A 27,285-nucleotide genomic window follows, 5' to 3' on the forward strand; every position below is an offset into this window, starting at 1 on the left:
ATAAAAGGTTTGATGCTTACAAGTTGTTCATACAATGTACAGTGCTTATTTGAAATGACCTGATGTTTGAAAGTGATACATGCAACTAGCCATGATGTGTTTAAGCAGTTGATGCAGCTAAGCAGTTAAGTGGATATATTTGAAATGGATATAATAATACAATATGGAAAATAATCAGCTTATAAAGGAAATTACTTACTCTGACTCAGCAATATTAGAGGTAATCAGGGGTGGAGTCATCGCACTTGGAGAGGCACGGACTGCTGCCATCTCGCTCGATGCTAGAATTCGGCCTGACATTGGCAGGATGTACCCGCCATTGCCACAATGGTCCTCCTCCGCTGTGGTACATACCAGTAGAAAAAAGCCAATAAGAATATCCACTACAATAAACTGTAAATATAAGCTATTGTGGTAACAGCTAAGGAAGACAAAAATCAATCTCAGTACAGTGTTTTAAATGTTCCAGAAAGAAAGGAAACTTTTCTCAATATTCATTCGCAGAAGCTAGAAATGCAAAAGTTAAGATTATTGGTTACTTTTCCCACTGGGCTGATGTCCTAGATATTAGGCCCCTTCAAAGAAAAACAAACAAACAAACAAACAAAGAAACAAACAAACAAACAAACAAACAAACAAACAAACAAACAAACAAACAAACAACTCTTTCCACTTGATAACTAAAATTAATGCATTTACATCATTATTTAATTAGTAATACCAGTATTTACACATACTACGATTCTAACTTCAAAATGATCAGCAATTTAATGTATTATTACTTCTCTTATTTCAAAATTAAATACATTCCCAAAGCATAAAATGTTCTTCCTTATGTTTCTGATTGATGGGCAGTGTGACATCACAAATGTCAACATGTCTACAATGAAAACTGAAAATAATTTTTGGTACCAACTTCTATTCTAACATTACATAATTTGCATAAGAATATTTTATTTCCTCACATTAAACCTTCAAAAACAACATTATAGATAGGGAACAATACTTGTTATTTCCTCTTGTACTTAAGACAAATGAGAGTAGTATGATAGTGTTCATATCACACTATGGGTAAAATATCTGCAATACATAACTGCCCACAGGAATTTGTCACCAAGATAGTTTACTAAGTCGATGTACCAGAGAAAATGATGTGCAAAATTTGTAGTGATTGACATACGAAGTTTGGTTAAGAACTATTCTGACAGATACTATACACACGTACATCTACAATTTTGGTAACTTCCTCTTTCACACCTTTTACTTTTAGGATTTGTATTACCTGTTTCAGCAGACATTCTCTTTTCTTAATTGTGATGTTGATTGATTGTTTATGAACTCTTTTACAAATATGTAAATTCAGAAATATTGTTATCCGTATAATTGTACGTTCTAGCTTAAGATTATTTTGTTTCGCCTTAAAGTATTTCTTTGTGGCAGCTCAGATAGTCTGGGAAATTGTTGATCCTTTCAAACAAATAATAAAAATAAGTTATAACATAATGTATTTATGCGTTGCATTATAGATACGATGTACAGACGTGCACATTAATGGTGTCCCGACATAAACAATCAACACTGCCCCACTCCAGTACTGAAAATGAGGAGAGGGAGAGAAGGGGTAGTGTTGAAGGCCACTCCAGCACAAAACCAGAGAGAAGGGAGTGAAGGGGTAGTGCCGAAGGCACAATGACTCACCTTCTCGCTTAACGCATTACTGCATGTAGACAGCCTGCTACAAGACTTTGTTGTGATTGAAATGGGCACAGTGGCAGATGACTTGAAGTACACCATTAGGTAACCTACTCTGATAATTACAGTATCAAGAGGTAAAACAGGTTTTTAACCGAAAATTATTTTATACTAGTTAGGAATATTTTGTAGCTGCGTTATATTGGGTTGTAATTTGAAAATACCTTTCACTGGTTCGTAACTTTGTTCTGGACTTTATATCATCATAATTTACCACCTCGGATATAGAATTATGGTAAATTCTATAAACAGAAAATTAATATGCTAAAATAAGATATTGATCCATAACTGTGTAAACAATTCTTTATAAAAATAACGGAAGATACATTTTACTTCTTGAGCAATAAGAAAATACATCTGAAAATAATTTAATATCATTCAAATTCAATTTCCATAAAACAGAAAGTCGTGTCTTAAAATATACAACAAAAATGCTATTATTGCAACATCTCAACATAACTAATTATTATAAAATTAACACATTTTTTACAGAAATATCTTATCAAAAATATGAACGTATCACATCTTCCTCGAAAATATATAAATAGAATAAACGTACGGTACAATTTTAAACATAATGCACTGTCTATAGATACATAGCCGGGCTGAGTGGCTCAGACGGTTGAGACACTGGCCTTCTGACCCCAACTTGGCAGGTTCGATCCTGGCTGAGTCCGGTGGTATTTGAAGTGCTCAAATACGTCAGCCTCGTGTCGGTAGATTTACTGCCACGTAAAAGAACTTCTGTGGGACTAAATTCTGGCACTTCGGCATCTCCGAAAACCGAAAAAGTAGTTAGTGGGTCATAAAGCAAATATCATTATTATTATAGATACATAATTTCAAGAAAATAAAAATGGAAATTTACTCAAAACTAATTGTGAAATGGGTATTAAATAACTAAAGAGTTGTGTCAAATACTGAATTTACAACAAGTGTAAGTGACGGGTTCCTCCTCCCTCCCAGAGTTAATAATCAGTTTATATTTATGTACCTGTTTATTACTTGCTCTAGCTGCTTGGGAATGGAATCTATTAGATGTTGGAAAAAATCTGGTTCATTCCTTAGATTCGCCCAGTCTCGATGGTAGTGCATTAACAGAGCCTCTCTTGTCCTCTCCTGACCTGGAACCCACACGTTTACCATTCGTGCCCAAACATGTTCTATTATATTTAAGTCAGCCGACTTGGGAGGCCAGTCAAGCTGTTGGAATGCTGTTTGAAGAAAGCTTTGGTTGCATGTGCAGTGTGAACAGGGCTGTTATGCTGCACAAACCTGATAACGGGAACTTCTTCTATGGGGTAAATAGCTCGAACACTAGAAAGAACGGCACCTTCTAAAATGTCCACATATTCACAAGCAGTCATATGTGGAGTGACCTCTATCAACTCTCCTGGACCAGCACCACTTATCCACTCCAATACGCCACATGTGACGCGACCCGACTGATTAGTTACCTGGACAAAGGGCTCTTCATAACGCTTTCCAACTGGACGCCAGCACTTCAGCTGTTTACCCGGATCGGAGCAAAATACCTTTTCATCCAACCAAATTGTAATTTCCTATTCCTGTCGTGGAGTAACACTTTCTTGTAGTGCAAAGCGTACGCAAAGTTCTCTGTGGATAGGAAGAAGTCGCCCCTTTTTCGCAGCTCGGTGATTGTAAATACCTCCCGCGTGGAGTCGGCGACTCACGGTAGTCCGGCTTACTGGCAATTTCAATGCGGCAATCGCATTATCGCTAGTTGCAAACGGAGAATTGTCCATAGTTTGAACGATTCCAGCATCCTGTTCGGAAGTAGTTCTTCTTCTTTTTTTGCTATTGGCTTTACGTCGCCCTGACACAGATACGTTTTATGGTGACGATGAGATAGGAAAGGGCTAGGAGTGGGAAGGAAGCGGCCGCGGCCTTAGTTAAGGTACAGCCCCAGCATTTGCCTGGTGCGGAAATGGGAAACCATGGAAAACCATCTTCAGGGCTGCCGACAATGGGGTTCGAACCTACTATCTCCCGAATACTGGATACGGGCCGCACTTAAGCGACTGCAGCTATCTAGCTCGGTAGTAGTTCTTCTAGGAGTCTTGTTATGTGTCCTATGATCTACTAATCCTTCTTCACCTCGTTCTTGCCATATTTCTACCCATCTCCAAACTGTCTTAAGACTGCATGGTATTGCTTGAGCTACTGCTTGGAGGAGCATGTAAGCCTCCCACATGCCAATAATACGGCCTCGATTCATCTGTGATAAGATAGGAGCCATCTTACAATGTTTATAACGAAATGTAGGCCGGAATACATACACTGTGTATTCAGCACTACCTTGTTCACTCCCTTCCCCTGTTTCTCGGTACTGGAGTGGCCTTCAACACTATCCCTTCACTCTCTCCCCTCCTTTTCAGTACTGGAGTGGGACAGTGTTGATTGTTTATATCGGGACACCATTAGTGTGCGTGCGTGTACACAATTCCAACTATCACTGGGACATTCTCTGTATCACCCCTTCTGATTCACCATACTGATGGGTGCTGAACTTGGACTTAAACAACATCTGGAGTGCCACTATTCATCTCAGTGACCCCAGAAACTATGGATTCGACACTAATATAGGCTGTTTTTGGTTATTTTTACATGTCATTCCCTCCCCTAGGGGTGTCTTACCCCTACGGTATCTTTTAGAGATAGTAACTCATATCCATACCGAGTCTGGTTGATAGCTGTAATGGGGTTTGACCTTCAACTTAAAGGCATCCAGAGTGTCAGTATTTACCTAAATAACCCCCAAAACTATGGATTTGGCAGTAATATTCGTCATTTTCGATTATTTGTTAGTATCATCCCCTCTGTCAGGGGTCCTGGGGTGTCTTACCCCACGTAATTTTTTTCCAGATAGTATAGTATGTTATGTGTGCATCAATTTTAATTGAGAGCTATGCTGGAATATAACACATACATCCATAGTCTTGGTCATTCAGGACATTCCTTTTTCATCCCTTCTCAACCTCCATTCCGACTGGGCCTGAACTATGACTTATCAGCATCCAAAGTGTCACAGTTTTGGGGGAGTCCTGCCCCCAAAGTCTTTTTGTTTGTTTGTTTGTTTGCTTGAAAGCTATGCTGGAACATACATTCACCCATAATCTTGGTTATTTTGGATATTTTATTTTTCACCCCTTCTCACCCCCACCCCTGCCAATGCGGGTGAACTTGGACTTAAACAACACCTGGAGTGTCACTATTCATCTCAGCGATGCCGAAAACAATGGATTCTACTTAACTATTGGTCGTTTTACATTGCTTTTTTACTTCATTCTATTTTCACTCCCGCTCAGAGGGGTGCACATACATAAATCCATAAACTGGGCCATTTTGGACTTTTTTCAGCCCTTCTCACTCCCATACCCCAGTCGAATAATGCCCGCACCCTCATTTTAGGAAGGCTCATTTTGAAAAAAGTGAAATGAACTAAAATTCCTTCCATCTAAAGAGTAACGTAGGCATAAACAAACATTTTGTATTACTCTGCAAGGTCCATGTGGTCTTTACGCAAATATGAACATGTAAATTTACGGATATAGCTGCTTTGCCTGAGATGATAAAAATACATTATCACTGCTATGAAATATATTTTCCATGAAAAGGAGCAAGTAGGCCTACTTACGTGACAGGTATTTCATTAATCTGAACTTGCAATAGGCTCGATTCCCTGTAGATAGGAAGATTCGTTGTCTCTTGCATCACTACAATCCTCTCCTAAATTACTTACAAGTTCGTCACACTCCACGTCTAAAACACTTCTCACACGTGGTCTCTTTTTACTGGACAGTAACACGACCGGTGGTGGATAATTCTTTTCGTGCAATGTAAACACTTGAAATAGACACACCGGCGAAATCTGATGTTAGTTTTGCGATACAGTAAAACCTCGTTAATTCGAAGTCTTTGTAATACAGAAATCAGACTTCCAATTACATGATTTCGAATTAACGGCCATCTTGTAATTCAGAAATGCCAACCCTCGCTAGTTTTCGCGGATTCTGCTTTTCTGCGTACTGCCTAATACATGATATTGTGGCATTCCTTAAAACACTGAATACAAAAGAATTACGATTTCACTCTATTTTCAACTATGAAACACACTATAGACACACCAAAGTGAGTGAAAGTGCGGAAAGCTACCCCTGCACGTTCCGGAAGACGCGTTCTATCGTGACACGAAGAAATTTTGAATTTAAATTTCCCTGTAAAATATGGTACTATTTAAAAAAAATGTAAAGTCAGTTTAGAATTAAAAGTCTGATTTTTTTTTCCGTTTACATATGACATATGGGGACAGTTTTACTTCCATCTATGGTTGCACAAAGCATAACTGTACACTCAGCATCGAAAACTAGGTGAGCCAGGAGCGTGTTGACAACCTTGATGCAAATAAAACCCGCACTCCATTTCGTGCCTCAAAATTTTTTAAAAAATATGCGGGGATTATTTGCATAAATACGGTATTTTTTATTATTTTTATATATGCCACCCCTTTCCAACCACAACCCCTAGGGGTGGCTTACCCCACAGTGCTTTTTCCAAGACAGCCATATGTGTAGCAGAATCTCTCCTTTGCATAGCCATGGTTACTGCTGTTCATTTCTTCATCCATTTTCTAGAGCAGGGAAGTGTGATGCCAATATCTCCAAAAGAGTTGGTTTTAAGCCCTTAAACTATGGTTTTCGGGGCCCATCAAGTTTTGCTCTCATGTCGTGAGGCTCAAAATGAGCTCTGTCTCATCCTTGTATGGCAAATTGAATATTTTGTCTATATTAAGGTGCCAAAGAACCTAGGTGCCAAAGAGCCTAAATCTAGGGAATGGAGAGGGATGTTAAAATTTCTCGTACATGGGGTTACCCGCGGGGTCATAAAAGTTAAGTATACAAAATTAGGTTGAAATTGGTGGAACAGTATGGATTTGTATAAGGAACTGACATACATACGTACGTACAGACAGACAGACAGACGGACGGACAGACATTCTGCTTTATATATTGTAAACGTATCGGTAATAAATGTAACCGTACCACATCTGACTGAGGGAATTAAGGCGTTTTTCCAGCTTTCTTTGGCCGTAGGGAAGTTGTGTTACATCCAATTGTGCAAGATCCCCAACTTGGTGACGCCGTCTCAAAATACTTTGTGGCTTAAAAAAATCCCCGTACAGAGAAAGCTAACTAAGGAAAGAACAAAGAGGGAAGACAACATTCTAATCGCCCCGCCCATTAAGAATGGCTGAAATACGATAATGCCAACTTGCTAACTTGATTTAAAACTGGATATATTGAGATGATTGCATTACTTACTAAGTACAAGATTGGCAAGTTATATGTGAGCATTTTAGACCTTTGACAAAATTCTAAAGGGTTATAAAAATTCAGCATTAGTCAAATTTCATCGCAGAAGATAAGGTAGGCGTCAGTAGAGTGGCCAAGCTAGCTGTGAAACCAGACCCAGAAAGGGAAATCACAGAAGAGGTGTCCCTATTTTCACAAAGATATTAATCTAATCACCGATCGAATTACTTTCCGCAAGTAATAATCTGTCATGCAATTATGAGCTACACATTTTGACCACATCAACGATGTCAGAAGACCAGTAGAACACGAGATACAGAAATTAGAGTGGGGACAATTGAACCCTGGCATAGCTGGTTGGGGGTAGTTTACTTAAGGAATTGGCCCATAGCAGGAGCAGAGATTTGCTGAGGAGTGTCCGAGGGAAGCAGACATCAGGTCGTGTCGCATGTCTGCAAATATATATTACCTTTGTGCGGGAGTGATAATGAGTTGTATCACAGGGTAGTAAGAAGAAACAATTTCTATCTGATATATATTATGTACACACATTATTTACGAATGAAGTGTGGAAATCTCGGTGATGTGGAAACTGTGTGTTAAATAAAGCAGTCATAGAACGATTGTATTTCAGTAGTACCGTGGAGAAATAACTGGATTGTAATAAACGGTGTAAGAGAAATAACTTCAATATTACTGTGCTAATATTGGAAAAATAACTGGATTGTAATAAGCAGTATTGGAGAAATAACTTCAATATTAACTGTGCCAGTGTCGGAGAATTTTTTTATAAATTCCAATATAACTTCCATATTAACTGTGCCAGTGTCGGAGAAAGACGTGGTTAATGGAACATTTGTTTGTACTAGCCAGTTCCAGTGGTCCCTAATCCAAGACCATGGATTTGCAGAAGGAGGTCGGAAGAGGAAACTTCGAACCAGTGATCTGTGCCATTAACATGCAGTCCTAAACCATCCACCAGGGGCCTCTTTGAGGCTTGAACCATGGACATCCTAATATTATGATAAGTACACTGATTTGAAGTATTATTTAGTGTTTTATTTAACGTTAAAAACTTCATCACTGATCCGTATTGAACTAATAATTGCAATTATTTAGTGTTGTGAATGTGGAATTTAATTTCTTGTAAAAAATGTAAACAGCATAGGATAGAGTTGTAATAGATAAATATTGATTTTTGAAACTAGGGAGCAACTTTGAGTCGGTCATCGTATTTCTTGTACAGAAATAATTTAGATGGGGGGAGAAACTTTGGAGCATTATATTATTTTCATATATATGTAATTCCAATTGATAGTAATGCATGACCATGGGTTAAAGATTAAGACAATCCTAGTTTTGATGATGATGATGATGATGATTGTTGTTTTAAGGGGCCTAATATTGAAGGTCATTGGCCCCAAACCTAAAGTTTTAGAGTGCTTTAGGTAATGAGGGCAAATTGTTAATTTGTTTAGGATTTCAAACTTTTTTTTCTTCTTCTCTTCTGATGTGTTAATAGATGGGATAGCAATGCACTCTTATTTAGCATGTTTGTAGAAGAGTATAACTGGCTGTATGAATACAGTGTGATGTGTGACATGCCTGGGGCTTGATTACATGCTCTCCCACATTAGAGAGCGAATGTTTTTAGAGGATAATCTTTAATAATGGCCACGGTAATTATCTGAATGATGTGTTGTGTATAGGTTAGGATAAAAAACGTGTGTTTATTTTCTGTGTGTTTGGTAAGTTTTGAACTCTGATACTTCGCGATTAAATTCTGTGGGTTGTAAGGATAAATGAAGGATAGACTTGATACAAGATATATGTGTAGAGTATGTAAGAATAATTGTATTAATTGTGGTTGAAATGAAGATGACACCAATGTTTTAAGAGGCTTTAGAATACTGAGCTTTTAAAGAGGGTTTTGTGTTAGTTAAAAGGATGGGTCGCTAGTCTTTCAAGATGAGGCGGTGACCAAGGACATGGTATATATGCCAGAAGGAGGGAGGGACCCTCTGCCCATGTCATTTTAGGACAAGCTCTACAGAAAAGAATAAATATGTCAAACCTTACTATGGAAAGAAAAGAAGCCTGTTGTTAACAGAAACTCCAGAAATTTCAGTTTATTTGTGATCCAGAGCTGAGCTGGAAAGCACGCTCGTTGCACAAGTCAGTAAGAGAGGGAAATGATACAAACTTTTTAAATGTTACTATGCGCAAATAAAATGACTGCTGTTTTCATAAGGGCATTTCAACATAAAAATGTAAATATAAAAATCTCTATCCTATATTAGGACCAAAACAGTAATGGATTTATATATGTAAGGTGCAATATATCCTTTGGTCTCGAGTACATAATCGTATCTGATTATATTAAAATATTACATTTGTGTTAGGAAGGAGCAATTTTGATTCCTGTGACTATATATAGTGCTTTGTGGGAAGTGTCGGAAGCCTCTTGGGCAATACAATAGAAACAAGTCAAAAATAAACATCTAACCCTGGACATAATGTAGACGTTTTACAAGCACGAACATTGCCGAAACTCGTTCTGTCTTCAAGCAGAGCCTGTTGAATTGCAATCTGTCTCCTTTGAATTGTTGTGGCCACACTCTGCTTTATGATTTCTGAGGATTCCCTAAAGAATACCAGCTGAATGCGATGATAAGATGGCCCCTTAGGCAAGTTCACTGCCGATTGCTTTCCTAGTACAGTACTTGCTCTAATTATTGCAATAACGGGATGTTAACATCAAGATCTATAGGTATGCCGTAGCCGTCCTTTCATGAGATACTTTGTCTTGAACAACACTTGATCAAGGGTTTAGCGTTGATGGGACTGAAATTTCTGGATAGTTGATCCGGGAAATAGTCTTTTCGAGGAATGGATAACACAGAATTTTTACAATATGATTTAATTAGGATGTTCGCTTGACCGTGAGATCTGTATTTGTATTCCCAATTACATTATGTTCGATTTAGTATGAGAATATGATTTATTTGAATGCAAGATTATTTTTCTTCTATGAAGTGAAATTGCGTATGGCTTTTAGTGCCAGGAGCTCCCAGGAGGATTCGGTTCGCCAGGTGCAGGTCTTTTGATTTGACGCCCGTAGGCGACCTGCGCGTCGTGATGAGGATGAAATGATGAAGACAACACATAAACCCAGCCCCCGTGCGAGGGAAATTAACCAATAGCGATTGAAATTCCGACCTTGCCGGGAATCGCTAACCATTTATCCATGGAGCCGGACTCGACAAAATGAATACATAGGGATTTCAGTGACCCAACCCTGGTGACGTGCAGAACAACATCGGTTCGAGTCCCAAGGCAAACCCAGAATTTTCGTCTCGCACACAGTTTTTCTATGAAAATCAGCCATCCACATTTTTTTTTGTTACTAGAGGAGTTGTGTATTGTATATATTGTTTTACTATACATTGTTCTTTAATAGTTATCTGATTCTCGTGTGCGTGTGTGTCAGACTTTGAAAAGCGGGTTCTGTCCCGTTGTTTGGGTTGTTGTTCTGTGCGCGGTGGGTTCAAAAGCCGGACACAACATATGCTAAGCAGCTGCGTCACAAAATGAAGAAGATAGGTAGTATTCACAAGTGACAAGTGATAAAAGATGACATGACCTTAAATGTAGAATTTGCTCTCTTCAAAAATATATATTAAAACACTTGTCTTTGAAAGTTTCTACATAAAATATGTTATTGTATGGATGTACAAAAAGTGCAGAATGATATGGAATAGAAGCTTTTGAAATGAGATGTTTCAGAAAACTATTTCAGATGAAATAAGTAGATCTGCTCACAAGAGAAGATTATATAAAATCTATTTAGTGAAAAAAAAAAAAAAAAAAAAAAAAAAATCAAATCAATCAATTTGGCCAGAAGAAGAGATCAGTACAGTAAAACCTTGTTAATTCGAAGTCATTGGGACTCAAAAATCATACTTCGAATTACGTGATTTCGAATTAACCGCCAATTCGCAATTCAGAAGTACCAACCCTTGCCGCATTACAAAATATTCCATGGCCTGTTACTGCATGCAGTTAACCTTGATTCACAGTTTATACCCTTCAAATGCCATGAAAAAAGAACTATTCCCAAAATGTATCCAAGAAGGTGCATTTACAGTATTCAAGTAATTCACTCGGATATCTCACTGGCAAACATAACCTCACGCAACGAAAGAAAAAAAAAAAAAAAAAAAAAAAAAAAAGCATGATTCTAAGACGAGGAGAAATCTATGCTGGCTCCCATTTGCAAGTGCTTTATTAATTGGATTACTATACGGTATGCATTTTAGATGCCTTGTATTTACAAAGGAAGTACCCGATGCCCTTAAAATCGAACTTTTCTATGACTCTATCCTTGTACGATTTCCCGCCAACTTCTCTCGTACTTCAGAAATGTAAACACTTGCTGCGTCACAAAGTATTCTAAGACCCATTAATACATGCAATCACCTCGATTCACAGTTTAAACCTTTCAAATGCCATGGAAAAAACTATTTCCGAAATGTATCCAACGAGGTGCATTTACAATGTCCAAATAATGCACTTGGATAAATCACTGACAAACATAACCTCACGCAACGAAAGAAAATCACACAATCAAAGACGAGGATAAATTATGCCGGTCCCCCTGTGCAAATGCATTACTTTTTGGATTTCTATACTGTTCGCATTTTTATATGCTTTGTACTGGCATGGAAAGTGCCCGATGCCCTTGAAACATTGGGGTTTATTGAACTTTCTTATGATGAGGGGATAAAGTTTCTCGCTTCCATCCCATGTGCATTGCAACGTACTACTATGACCAATTTAAAACCATAAGACCGTTTGGGCTTGCATTAAAATAAAGCAATGCAGTTTCACCGGCAGTGACAATATTGTTCGGTGCCTACGAATTTATCTGAGCTACGCTTTTTCGTCAACTGTCGGCATCGCCAGTGTTCGCGGATTCTGTTTTTCCGCACACTGCCTGTTGCGTGATATTACGGTGTTCCTTAAAAGGTTGAATACAAAAGAATTCCAATTTCATTCAATTTAGCAATCATGAAGCGCACTGTAGACCCACCGAAGTGAGTGTAAGTACGGAAATCTACCTTTCCACATTCCGGAACGCGTGTTCTATTCTATTATGATGCGGAGCGGATAAATTTCGAGTACCGGTAGAAATTACTCTGTAACATACTATTGTTTTAAAATGTAAAGGCAGATTCGAATTAAAAGTCTGAATTTCGGTAATGGGGCCGACATTGTACTTCGAATTACAAATTATCCGTATTTCGAATTAAATAATTTAAATAACATGCAAAACTGTATCTCATGTTTCTGGGAACGAGAGCTTCTTCGAATTAGGCGGGATTTTGAATTAACCGATTTCGAATTATCGAGGTTCTACTGTAGTACACAACATCAGACTTCAAGGACTTTTCCCTTGAGGAAGTTTCTGGGGAGGGCAAGCACATAAGTAGGTAATAATAATGGGGTGTGGTCTCCGAAGAGGCGTAGTGCAGGTCTCTTGGGTTGACGCCGTATTGCACTGGTGACCGTTGGAGAAGGTTAAGATTATTTGTTATGAGACCAATACTGTTGCACCAAGAAGACAACGATGGAAGTCTGTTAAAATGCTGTATTTGAATGAGAAACACAAGAAGAGGAATTAGTATACTTATGTTAAATACCATGTGCAGATTCTGAATTGTATGTCCTGTAAAAGAAGATTGTGTGAACACAAGTGGAATCTTCAAAGTAATGCATGTCTAGTAGTGCATGTTTCATAGTTTTATTGCTTATTTTCTAGTGTGTATTTCATTCTTTTTTACTTCAGAAGGAGCCAAGATCTGTATATACTGTATGTGTTTTATGTGCAGAATTTTTGGTTGTTTCATTTCGTGATGTTACAGGGTTCTAAAAGACATTGATGTATTTTTAATATTGTGTGTGTCCACTGTTGATGTCTAGGAATCCAGCATGACCGCTTTTTACTTACATTTGATTTAGCATGGCTGCCTTTTGTTTACATTGTAATTAGCAACTTTTCCTTCAAATTACGTCTTATTTTTACTGTGTGCATATATAATTAGTTATATTATTCTCAATGTGATATCTATACAAAGAAATCTTTTTAACATTGAGGAATTAAAGTGCGAGAGAGAGAATAGGTTATGAACCTAAGTAAATCACAAATAGATTAATTTATGAATCAGAGTAAACTACTAGCCATATTTTGAAGCAAATACTGGACTGTCTAAAGTACTATGTGCATTATTTGATTTTTGGCCACTGATGTGATGATAAATCAACATGAGAAATTATCTGTTTTCTTTTATAAAGTTAAATTTGTGAGGAATGTATGGTATTCAGATAATCAGTAGTTTCATTGTCTGTGACATACTTGTCAAGGGTCACCGCAGGCCAACTCTACTGTTTCAATTCTTAATAGTTATGTCTTTTGTTTGACTGATAAGTCATGTTCCACCCACATACAGTATATCTATTATTTGGATGCAATAAACAGGAGAAGCATCTCTCTCAATATTTATAAATTGATCTTATTATTTAGTAATTAGTGTAGCTTTAGCCTACAGTTATATTAATTATATATGGATAATATTCCTTCGTTGCCTTTGGCAATAGCAACCCCATCATAGCAAAAGCCTAAAAAATGAAGGATGATATACCATCAACACCCCAACCTGGCAGTAGCTGGATTAGGGGAGATGAAAATGATAATGAATATCCAGAGAGTATCAGAGAAGAAGAGGTTGTATTACACTGAGTCATTTATAGTTCAGATGCACTTTTGAATTTTGAACCTTTGGATTTATGTTGGAAATTAAAAAAATTTTTTTTTTTTTAATCCACTCAGCAGTCGAGAGAAATTTGCTTGACATGATGTACAGCTGTATTCATTCACTTCAAATTTAATGTAACTCAACTTTGGGGCATTTAATGATGTAATTTGCCATCATGCCGGACCATTTGATTTCAGACCCTACTCCCCTGGTTTCTTTTCGATTTATGTATTGGAATGTTTTTATTTAACAGTGCCCCTTAGCCATAATTAAATGGATACTAAATGAAGCTGGCTGCTAGGCTGTTACCTCACCTGTGTATGGAAACAGATATTTGTCTCCTAGATGCATTTTCTCCTCAGTCTCAGAACAAAGGTCACCCAGGTCATGGAAGTTCTCTTGAGAGGCAACCATCTTGTGCAGGTGAGCAGCCTGAGTGTCAGGGTGGGGCAAGGGATTAGGAGACGTTGTTTCATTGTCTGAAGCAGTGCCTGACCACTGACTACCCCGCAGACCTGGTTCCAGCACTAAAACAAACCATGGATAAATTCATTATATGAATGGGCAGCTTAACTGCAAGAAATTTCCTTAAGTAAAGAGCAAAAGATTTCTGTAATGTACAGTTTATATAATATATCACTATTTCACTCACTGCTACTTGGTAGGTAGGCTTCAGGCAATTGACTTGACCAACGAGGAGCATAGATCGGTTTCAAGTTAGGAAACAGCTGGCTGTTGTTGATAATGTTCAATGCAGGAGGTGGTTGGATTGACTGCCGACTACCGTTGTTATGTGGGGAACCTCGTCCAACTACAGGGTCTTCACATATATTGGGCAAATATGAGGGTGCACCCATTGTTGATACACCTTAAAAAGAGACAGCCAACATTAAAAACAGTCTAGAATATCTTATATTCAAGTTTTCCTAAAGATTACAATTCTAAAATGATCAGATCTGAGGAGAAAAGACAAATTCATTTCAGCTTGAAAAAGTAACTGGTAACTGGTTTATTAATGAACAACACAGGCGATTAGCCCCAATACATGTTCACAATAGAGCATAATATTAACTAGCTACTACTACTACTGTCCGGCCATGTCATCACCCTTGGTGAGAGAAAGGCCACCCTCCCGTCGATGACATGGCCGGCCCTCTAACTATGGACCCCCATAATCCTCACAGGTGACAATGTGATTCCCTCTCACCAATCCAATGCGGCCCATCCACTTCACTGGCGCCGCTCCCTTCTCCTATTCCTCTATTCCCATCTTATCTTCTTAACTCTAATCTGCGTGGGCCCCTCCCACCCCCTTCTTCATTTGGAATGGGCCCACCCCCACTCCGTCTTTATACATGACTAGGGAGAGAAAACCACATGCCATCCTGCACTCCTTTGGGCGCGCCATGGAGTCCATCAGATGCTCCGGAAACGTGCCTTCAAATATAGGTCACCACGGCAGCCATCCTTTTTTCCCCATGGCACGTCCATGCTTCCCTTCTAAAAAATACTCAATTCCTAAGCCACTCTACACTATCACGTCATATAAATAATTATTTGAATAAATAAATAAATAAATAAATAAATATAAAATACCCCCTACCCACATATAAAATAATAATAGTGATGTCAATAATAATAATAATAATAATAATAATAATAATAATAATAATAATAATAATAATAATAATATAAAATAATGATAATAATCATAATAATAAAGTAATAATAATATTAATAATCAGCTGGCCAACGGTAGATTCCCTCTATGAACCGTTTGCCTTACTTGCAGTAAATAATAAACTTAAAATATCACATATGCGATCCCGGAGCAAGTCTACACCTTCCACCGACTCTCCTCTCTTACTCAGCACATTCCCACACCGCCATTGTTTTTCTGTTTGACCTACTCTGCTTTGGTGTGCTCAGGCCAACCATGCCTATGTTTACCTTCAGCATTTTCATCACCTTTATTGTTCCCTGACCTACTCCAAAATAAACTACCACAGCAACATTACACGATTGCATACCAAACCAGCCATAATAACAACAATATTCCGTCATTACATTCCAATCCACCATACCACAACTTTTACAAATCCTCGGTAACATTGCTTCATTTCATTTCATTCCGTCATAGCACTCCATAATAAAATTACCTCTCCATCTCCAAAAAATTTCGGTAATCATATACCAACACCTCTCCAACATCATATTTCTTCGTCCCTTCTACACAAACAAACCAAAATTTACAAAATGATAATAAAATCATCTCTCTCCAACTCCAAAAATTCAATACTCATACCAGACACCAATACAATAATACCACCTCCCAACTCCTACGAATTCAGCCGTAAATAAACCATCTCAATACCAAGCCATACATCACCACATAACCACATTTCCAACACCTCATTTCTATATATACCACTTCTACTTCTCCGACAATTACACTCACCTTCTGCCTTCCACTATCTTATATCACCACTTCTCCCACACCACATAACACCTCATACAACACCAACTCCACATACAAATAGCCAAATTACATCACTACATCTTCCTACTTTTCCAACACCACATTTCAACATCTACAAATACCACCCACTCATATACCATCACATTAGATACAACTTACTCATGAGTACACCCTCACTTCTCCATACCTTTCCAACACCACATTTCAACATATACCACCTCTACTTCCAACACCACATTTCAGCTCTAGCACACACTCGTCTACCATCAAATAAATCTCCATCTACAAATACCATACACTCATACATCATCACAACCTTCAAAATATCACTTCATCTTCACCTACAAATACCAAACACTCATTCCTCAACACTACATTATTTACTTACTCGCTATATTATTGTTTTTTGCTTCTTGTTACAATACCCTCATTACTTTGCGCAACTCTCCACATGTCCCTTAAGCTTCTATTCCTCCCTCCGCTAAAACTCTGATTCTGCTCGAAAATCTCCCGGGTTAACACTGACCTTACTTTTTTACCCTGATCTTGTCTTGCTACACCACTACACTCGGCTCTCTCAGCTTCTTGCTGCTCACTCTTCTTGCCCCCATCACCCATTTGTTCTTCAGCCTCTCGACTGCACTGTCCGTCCACTGCTCTTTCCTTGCCGTTAGCACTTGTCATTTCTCCCTGCCTCTCTTCACACGGTACACTGTTACTTCTGGTATTTTGCCTATTCTCTCCACTAATCGCTGCACTACACTCTTTTTCTTCGGCCTGTCTTGACTTCTCTAACTCCATCAATCCATCCGCAGACCAGATCCTCTTCCAGCTTCTGTCTGACACCACTAGATTTTGACCTCTAATAGTTGCCCTCAGCCCCTGTTTTACAGCCAGTATCTTGTGTTTTCTGAGAATCCTCTCATTTCTGATCGCGTTGCTTCCAACGTCTCTCTTTATCCATATTTTCTCCCTCTGGACGTTTCCCGCATTTGTTAACACAACATCCGCCATCAACGTTGAAAACAATTGTAGCTTTATAGGCCTGTTGCCTCTAGTTCTCCCCACTCTCTGCACATCGTCAATATCTACTTCACTAAAATTTATTTTCATTTTCCCCTGTATAAGGTCCACTACTTTATAAGTAGTAAGTACTTTGCCTTCTCTCGACTCCTCAGGCACTCCATAAATAAACAAGCACTTCTTCCTTCTGTATAAAGTATTTGCTTCCACTTCTGCTTTCAACTTGCAATTCTCCTCTTCAAGTCTTCCTACTTTTTCCCTTAATGCTACCACTTCCTCAGTGTTATTTCTCGCCTGTGCAACGATGTCGTCCGTTTTTTCTCTTATCCATACTTCCATTTCTTCAATCTTACTGGTTTGTTCTTCAATCATCTCTTTTATTTGCCCAAAAGGGCAAACTTCTGTCAACACCTCCCTTACAGCTCTTTTGATTGCATCCATATTTTCCCTATCCTCATTTCTACCAGATGACGGGCCTGGGTTCAACTCGACCCCCCCAATACATAATAAAATTATAATCACTGCTGCCGATAACAATAGTTCTCCTTTCCTCTCCATATCCATTTTACACCCACCTGGCTTCTTTTCTTCTTTCTTCATTCTCCTCTGCCATCTTCCTATCGTCACTCTGTACTGCTCTATGCCAATCATTATCGGCCCACTTCTCGGCGACCTTCCAGCACTTCACACTCTCTAACTCCACTCCCCCTCTCGGGACCCACAGCTCACTGCGACCTCCTTCGTCCGTGGCTTAGGCAAGACTGACTTGAAAAAGTAGGCAGTATAGACAAGAGTGAGAAAGACTGAGGTTTCTCAAAATAAATATGAATAAAAATTGCATGTGCCAATCCCTCCTCTTTTCCTTCCTTTACACATTCCTTACATTTTCTGAATTGGTCCAGGTTGTGTTCTATGTAAATACACCTCAGTTAACTTTAGAACTGTACTGTAGTTATTCAATCAATCAATCAATCAATCAATCAATCAATCAATCAATCAATCAATACTGATCTGCATTTAGGGCAGTTGTCCAGGTGGCAGATTCCCTATCTGTTATTTTCCTAGCCTTTACTTAAATGATTTCAAAGACATTGGAAAATTATTGAACATCTCCCTTGGTAAGTTATTCCAATTCCTAACTCCCCTTCATGTAAATTAATATTTTCCCCAGTTTGTCCTCTTGATTTCTAACTTTATCTTCACATTGTGATCTTTCCTATTTTTACAGACGCCACTCAAACTTGTTCGTCTACTAATGTCATTCCACGCCATCTCTCCGCTGACAGCTCAGAACATACCACTTAGTCGAGCAGCTCGTCTTCTTTCTACCAATTCTTCCCAGCCCAAACTTTGCAACATTTTTGTAACGCTACTCTTTTGTTGGAAATCACCCATAACAAATCGAGCTGCTTTTCTTTGGATTTTTTCCAGTTCTTGAATCAGGTAATCCTGGTGAGGGTCCCATACACTGGAACCATACTCTAGTTGGGGTCTTACCAGAGATTTATATGCCCTCTCCTTTACATCCTTACTAGAACCCCTAAACACCCTCATAATCATGTGCAGAGATCTGTACCCTTTATTTACAATCCCATTTATGTGAAGATCTTTTCTTATATTAACACCTAAATACAATGATCCCCAAAAGGAACTTTCACTCCATCAATGCAGTAATTAAAACTGAGAGGACTTTTCCTATTTATAAAACTCACAACCTGACTTTTAACCCCGTTTTTCAACATACCATTCCCTGCTGTCCATCTCGCAACATTATCGAGGCCACGTTGCAGTTGCTCATAATCTTGTAACTTATTTATGACGCTATACAGAATAACAACATCCGCTAAAAGCCTTACCTCTGATTCCACTTGTTTACTCATATCATTTATATATATAAGAAAACATTAAGGTCCAATAATAATGTCTTGAGGAATACCCCTCTTAATTATTACAGGGTCAGATAAAGCTTTGTCTACTCTAATTCTCGGAGATCTATTTTCTAGAAATATAACAACCCATTCAGTCACTCTTTTGTCTGGTCCAATTGCACTCATTTTTACCAGTAGTCTACCATGATCCACCATATCAAATGCTTTTAGACAGGTCAATCACAATACAGTCCATTTGACCTCCTGAATCCAAGATATCTGCTATATCTTGCTGGAATCCTAGAAGTTGAGCTTCAGTGGAATAACCTTTCCTAAAACCGAACTGCTATCTATCAAACCAGTCATTAATTTTGCAAACATGTCTAATATAATCAGAAAAAGTGCCTTCCCAAAGCTTACAAACAACACATGGTAAACTTACTGGCCTCTCCATTCATTTGGTATAGCTCCTTCGACCAAACAATAATCAAATAAGTACTTCAGATACTGTGTGGTACTATATCCCAACTCATTGTCTTTAGTACAGTAGAAGTCCGCTATAGCGAGTACGGCATATAACGAGAACTCCGTTATAGCGACGACTTTTTTCTGTCCCTTCGGTTACAGCGAGAACCCTATCACTGGAGCATCCGTTATTACGAGCGATTAAGCGCGTCCGATTTTTTCTGTTACCAATATTTATGCACCCCAGCGATGATATTGCATGCGATCGATTACCTTCGGCATCGTTTCCTCGCTATGTACACTAGCGATTTCTCTCGTCGACATTCGAAGGCGATGTCGGAGTCGATTAGTAATATCCGTCGACAGCTGTTCTGTAAAGAAAATTCGAAATGAAAGAGAACATATTTTCATAATAAATGAATAAATAACGTGTCCGATAACGGTTGTTAACTCGTTAAAAATTAAGGCTGACTAAACGACCGCTTAATTTTGAGGCTAAATACTGCAATTAAGTAAGAATAGGATACACCTCGAGATATGGCAGAGTGCTTAATTGATTTCATACGTTAGTTTGTATTTTGTCGCATCTGGTTAAATTACGGAAAGGCTATTATGAAAATTTATAGCGAGAAAGGTATAATTTCTCTACCAGCGCTTGAAGTGTGTTTTCATCATATGTTTAGTACGGTTAAGTTAGGATACGTAACGCTGTTTGAATAAGAAAACTGAAACGTTTGCAACAAAATGCGATCGATCATCTTCGGTACGGTATAGTTTTCTCTTTTTGTGTATTTGCGAGCTCTCTCGTTGACATTCAAAGGCGATGTTGGAGTTGATTAGTAATACCCATCGACTGCTGTTCTCTGAAGAAAAATCGAAATGAAAAAGAGGATAACACGTTTTCGTAATAAATGCATAAATGACGTGGCCGATAGCAGTTGTTAACTCGTAAAATTAAAGACTGAATAAACGATGTCTTAATTTTAATGTTATATACAGAAATTACGTAAGAATGTCATACACCTCAAGATATGGCAGAGTACATAAATGATTTCAGAGGATATTTCATATCTTCTCGCGTCTAGTTACGGCTATTTACGTGTAAATTTTTCGCGAGGAGGTTATTTCTCTACAAGCGTTTCAAATATGTTTTCATGATAGGCTACATATATACGGTTAGGTTAGGTGATGTTGTTTGAAGAAGAAAGCTCAGGTGTTTGCCACAGAAATCTCTGGAGTGATACCGTATTTCTCCGTCTCCAAGACTTTTTTTCCCTCAGAATCTCATACGAAAACTCAAGGGTTGTTGCATTCGCGGCCTAACAGTAAGTTAATGGATACCACTGGCAACTACCGCGGTAACCACGCTGCTTCTTTTCACACGCGCACAGAACTCATTGACAATGAACGACCGCCTCTTTACTACACATCGCTACCGGTTGTACAGTGTACAGTGCCTGTGTGTTTCTCAAATCTGCAGAATGGCGTCAAAACATGCGACCCTTCGAATTCTTAGAAAAGCCATGGCTACTCAGTGGCAGAGTCATAACGCGTCTATTGCACTTGACGCTTAGTAAAATTAAGGTTTATAGACAGCAGGAATATTTTCGTGATGGATACTGGTATTGTAAAGATACGTGGAAAAGGTATTGCCGGCAAATTTTCAACAGGTTCTAGTCGATATTATGATGCCAAGTTTAAGTTAATGTTTATTAAACACTCGGAAATGTAGAATAATTGTGCAGCCGCAAGAAAATACGGCATAGACCTAACTAAAGCCAATATTTGGCGTTAGCGTGAAGACAAAAAAAAAGCGTACCGGTACTGTACAAAAAATGCATTCAATGGTCCGCAACAGGACGCTTTAAAGAAGTCGATGATGAAATTGTGAGGTATGTGCATGAAAAATGCAAGGGCGGTTGGCCATACCGTCGCGCAATAAACTCGTTCGTTGACCTTCAACGTTTGCGATTAGGCCTATACATCGCTAGCTGTTGAATTTGGCCGCACCCGACAAGCGAGACGTGCATGTAGCAGTAGCCGGTTATATCTGATACTGCATAAAAGTAACAGTTTTATAGACAGCAAGAATAATTTCCTGATGGTTCGTTGTATTGTAGAGACGCATGGAATAGGTATTGCCGGAAAATTTTCAACGAGTTATCTTCGGTATTATGATGCTAATGTTAAGTTAATGGTCCTTAAACCCGCGGAAATAAAGAACAATTGTGCAGCCGCAAAAAAATGAAAAACGGCGTGACGAAAGTCAATGTTCGGCATCTAAAAATAGTCTAAAAATGAGTAGGCTTGTATGATTTTATAAACTTCTTTTTTAGCCTGATTTAAATTTTTTGAAGGAAAAAGTCAGGTTAATCTTGGATTCAGAGGAATACGGAACTATATTTTTTTCAGAATGAAATTAAACATACACTTTCACCTAGTATCGGATTACGAACAATAGCAAACAAGTAAGTCGTAGTGTGGATATCATCTGCGGAAATGCAACTTTTGAACAAACTGATTGCCGTTTCATACCGATTTTAAAGTTCATGAAGGGTTTTCCGACTTTTATATAAAAATCGGATATAACGACAATCCGTTACAGCGAGTAAATTTTTCGCTGTTATGACTTCTCGCTATAACGGACTTCTACTGTATATCAATTCCAGCCGCTTTTCTAGTTTTCAACTTTTGTATCTTATTGTAAATGTCATTGTTATCATATGTACATTTTAATACTTCTTTAGCATTAGTCTCCTCCTCTAACTAGACATTATCCTTATAACCAAAAATCTTTACATACTGCTGACTGAAAACTTCCGCCTTTTGAAGATCCTCACATACACACTCTCCTTGTTCATTCACGATTCCTGGAATGTCTTTCTTGGAACCTGTTTCTGCCTTAAAATTTGTATGACTGCCAATTTTGCTTGCCATCATGTTATCCTTAGCGGCCTTCTTTGCTAGATTCTATTTTCTAGTAAGTTCCTTCAATTTCTCCTTACTCCCACAGCCACTCTATTTCTTTCCAGTCTGCACCTCCTTCTTAGTCTCTTTTTTTCTCTATTATAATAAGGTGGGTCTTTACCATTCCTCAACAATTGCTTTAAATCCATCCCAGAGTCTGTTTACATTTTTATTTACTGTTTTCCACCGATCATAGTTACTTTTTAGAAACTGCCTCATGCCTGCTTTATCAGCCAAATAGTATTGCCTAATAGTCCTACTTTTTAGACCTTCCTTTCAATCACATTTATTTTAAAAATCCATATGTGCCATCTATCTCCAGAGAGATAGGTCAGTTTGAGAGCTACCGATACTGGTGCACTATATTGCGCTCCTCTGTCGGTCGTTATTTGTAGAAGAGTTAGTACCTTTATTGTTGTGTAATCCTTTTTGATATGTTAGTATTCAACACAGTCTCATTTCTGTAGGATAAAATAATAAGAATAATAAATTGTCTTTTTATGTATTTAGTTTAAACTACATTTCTATAGTTTCAGTTAAACTGTTATTCCTATTATTTTATAATTAGTTAGTATCTTGACTGCTTTAGTGTCATGTAATCCTTGTGTTGTACACAGTATTTCTTTCTTTTAATATTTTTTATTCACAGAATAAGTTATGTTATTTTTGTTGATATTTTCATAATACCAGTATGACATATTTCTGTGAGGAAGATTATTAAAGAATGGCTAAGAAATGCAGGTGTAAGGAATGAGGATTTGACCAGGCATTAAGGAGTCATTAAGAAGTATGAGGGAAGAGAGAGAGACATTGAAGAAGATAATTAGGCTTCTACAGGAGGACAGGAATTAAATTAGGTCTCCCTCAAACAACACACAGGGTATAGTGGCTAGACAAGACAGAGGGAAAGGAAGAGGAAAGTTAAGGGAAACAGGTGGAGAAGGAAATTGAGGGTCAAGGGATCTAGTCTGGGGGAAAGTTAAGGAGAAGTATCGGTGAGGAATTGATATTAGTCAATGCTGATAGAACAGCAGAGAAGATGGGGAACAGGGAAGTGTTAAAGAGAAGGTGGGAGTAAGAGGATATGAAAAGGTAAAGTAGAGGATAGCAAAAGGGAGGTAGAACAGGGTCACCAGAGGGAGAAAAGTGAGGGGAGAAGTAGGCTCTGCAGCCATCAGGGGATATAAGGAGACCAGGAGGGGAGAGGATCTAATGAGGTGGGTGAGGTTGAAGCTCTGGTCTTGGGAAATGTGAGGACATGTGAAACATGTGTAGGAAAAAGGGAATTTTTTATTTTTATTTTTTATTTTTTGCTAGTTGCTTTACGTCTCTTTTTTTTTTTTGCTAGGGGCTTTATGTCGCATCGACACAGATAGGTCTTATGGCGACGATGGGATGGGAAAGGCCTAGGAGTTGGAAGGAAGCGGCCGTGGCCTTAATTAAGGTACAGCCCCAGCATTTGCCTGGTGTGAAAATGGGAAACCACGGAAAACCATTTTCAGGGCTGCCGATAGTGGGATTCGAACCTACTATCTCCCGGATGCAAGCTCACAGCCGCGCGCCTCTACGCGCACGGCCAACTCGCCCGGTTCTTTACGTCTCACTGACACAGATAGGTCTTATGGCGACGATGGGACAGGAAATGGCTGGGAGTAGGAAGGAAGCGGCTGTGGCCTTAATTAAGGTACAGCCCCAGCATTTGCCTGGTGTGAAAATGGGAAACCACGGAAAACCATCTTCAGGGCTGCCGACAGTGGGGTTCGAACCTACTATCTCCCGAATACTGGATACTGGCTGCACTAAAGCGACTGCAGCTATTGAGCTCGGTGGGAAAAAGGGAATCAAAGTACAGTGTTATCAATGAATAATTTCTTTCAAATTATTTATCAGCATGACCAACCCTCTAATGCTCATATACTCGGTTTATGTTGTTTCCACTCACCCTGTATTAACATCGCACTGACTCAGTTAGGTCTTTTGGTGACAATGGGATAGGTAAGGGCTAGGACTGGAAGGAAGCAGCCATGGCGTAAATTAAGGTTCAGCCCCAGGATTTGCCTAGTGTGACAGTGGGAAACCACAGAAAACCATCTTCGGGGCTGCCGACAGTAGGGCTCAAACACACTATTCCCCGAATGCAAGCTCACAGCTATGTGGCCCAAACCATGTAGTAAAAATACTAACCCATACAGAAATGCTAAAAATATGCAGCTCTTCATTTCTTAAAGACCATAGGCAATTTATATACAGTAGAATCTCGATAATTCAAAATTTCGCCTAATTCGAAGCATGAGGTACGGTTTTGCATGTTATTTAAATCATTTAATTCAAAATACGGATAATTCATAATTCAGAGAACAATGTCGCTACCAAAATTCAGACTTTTAATTCAAAACTGCCTTTACATTTTGAAAAAAATAGTGTTTTACAGAGTAATTTAAATTCAAAAATTCTCAGCGTCATGACAGAATGCATCTTCCAGAATGTGAAGGGTAACTTTGCACACTTTCATCTACTTCGGCGTGTCTACAGTGTGCTTCATATTTGCTATGTTCGAGCGGAATCGTAATTATTTTGTATTCAGCGTTTTTAGGAACGCCACAATATCACGTAGCAGGCAGTGTGCGGAGAGGTAGAATCCGCGAACACTGGCGATGCTGACAGTTGGCAAAAAAAGCATGGCTTACAGCCTACAATCAATTTGTATGCACCAAAAATATTGTCAATGCCGATGAAACTGCAATGCTTGTTTTATTTTTTTTAATGCTGAGGCGAAACAGACTTAGAGTTTTAAAGGAGAGAATTGCCAGCCGGAAAATATACTGTGTTGCTATGCAGTGCACACTGCACACGGAAGCGAGAGACTTCCTTCCCTTGTCATAGGAAAGTTCGAAAAGCCACGATGTTTTAAGGGCGTTGGGCACTTTCCATGCCAGGACAAGTCATCTAAAAATGCAGACAGTACAGTAATCCAAAAGAAAAAGCATTTTCATGGGGGAGCCAGCATCATTTTTCCTCGTCTTTGAATCGTATTTTTCTTCCTTTCATTGCGTGAGGTTATGTTTGTCATTGTTTTATACAAGTGCATTATCTGAATAATGTAAATGCACCTTGTTGGATAAATTTCTGAAATAGTATTTTCAATGGCATTTGAAAAGTTTAAACTGAGAATCAAGGTGATTGCATGCATTACTGGGTCTTAGAAGTGTCATGGCGGGAAATTGTTCAAGAATAGTCACTGTACTGTTGTTGTAATGTGGACGGAAGCAAGAGACTTTCTCCCCTCGTCATAGGAAAGTTCGATAAGCCGCAATGTTTTAAGGGCATCGGGTATATTCTGTGCAAGTACAAGGCATCAAAATGCATACGGTACAATAATCCAATGAACTGCACAGGGGAGCCAGTATAGATTTCTCCTCATCTTAGAATCAAGTTTTTTTCCTTTTGATTTCATTGCGGGAGGTTATGTTTGCCAGGGAGTTATCAAAGTGCATTATTTGAATACTGTAAATGCACCTTGTTGGATACATTTTGGAAATAGTTTTTTCCATAGCATTTGAGAGCTTTAAACTGTGAATCAAGGTTAATTGCATCCAGTAACGGGTCTTAGAATGTACTGTGACGCCGCAAGGGTTGGCATTTCCAAAGTAGGTGTTGGCGGTTAATTCAAAATCATGTAATTCGAAGTCCGATTTTTCCATCCCAACGACTTCGAATTAACGTTTTACTGTACATAACTTGGAAAAGTTTAGGATGAAACACTGTTAAAATTCCATGTAATGGGGAGATAAATTAAAACAGAAAATTTTAAGCAACACAGCCCAGTGTATTATAAGGTGAGAATATTAACAGTTGGAACCAATCTCTCCTTTGAGGGGCTTGTCTTTATATATTAAGAGATTAACAGAGGAAGAAAAACCAATAATTTGCTGCCGACAGATGTGCCACTGCCTGCATCAAGAAATATTTTAAATTTAGCTACTTCATGCATATATTACACTATGTTGAGTTACACCCACCAACATCTCTGTGTCTCTGCCTGCCAGAAGATTCCTCATCATCGCTGCTGTGACTAGAAGCCAGCTCCAAACTTCGGCCATCTACAGATACCTCAGACTCAGAGTCTGATTCTTGATGTCTGTCATTTGTTGGACTTTCTTCTGATACTGTAAACAGAAAAGAATTCATTCTGTATTTTTTTTTAAATTGTTGTTGATGATGATGGCTGTTATTTTAAGCAACCAGTCTGCTTTGTTACTAGTCTACTGTATAGATGTTCTGAAGAAGCTAAAACCAAGTGGCTACTATGATTTCTTTTGTAGTCACACTAAGTAAACTGGAAAGATGAATTGATTAATTTAAAATTGTTATATAATTTACTTGGTGCTTAGTTGGGAAACATTTTTCGAGATTTTCACGCTACTATATAAACCAAATAAACTAAACATCCATGTGGGCAATAAAAACTGTAAAAATAAAAACTCCAAATAAAAATTGTTTCACAACAGTCCCATATGATTGCACAAAATATTCAAATGTATTGTAATGTGTTGGGCGGGGTAGATAAATAAATAAATGAGTAC

The 27,285-nt window shown here is 38.4% G+C and overlaps 1 protein-coding gene across 1 annotated transcript in view; it reads right to left on the reverse strand.

Moving 5' to 3' along the window:
• stan (Protocadherin-like wing polarity protein stan) overlaps positions 1–27,285 on the reverse strand; it is a 302,411-nt gene that overhangs the window by 20,383 nt on the left and 254,743 nt on the right. The window contains exons 39-42 of the mRNA XM_067138004.2: positions 26,722–26,868; positions 14,553–14,768; positions 14,215–14,427; positions 200–341 (exon numbers count right to left, since the gene is read on the reverse strand). Of these exons, the coding sequence (XP_066994105.2) occupies positions 200–341; positions 14,215–14,427; positions 14,553–14,768; positions 26,722–26,868 (718 nt within the window). The remainder of the gene's footprint in view (positions 1–199; positions 342–14,214; positions 14,428–14,552; positions 14,769–26,721; positions 26,869–27,285) is intronic.

This window comes from Anabrus simplex, chromosome 1 (genome assembly GCF_040414725.1).
Source record: "Anabrus simplex isolate iqAnaSimp1 chromosome 1, ASM4041472v1, whole genome shotgun sequence".
Classification (NCBI taxonomy): Eukaryota; Metazoa; Arthropoda; class Insecta; order Orthoptera; family Tettigoniidae; genus Anabrus; species Anabrus simplex.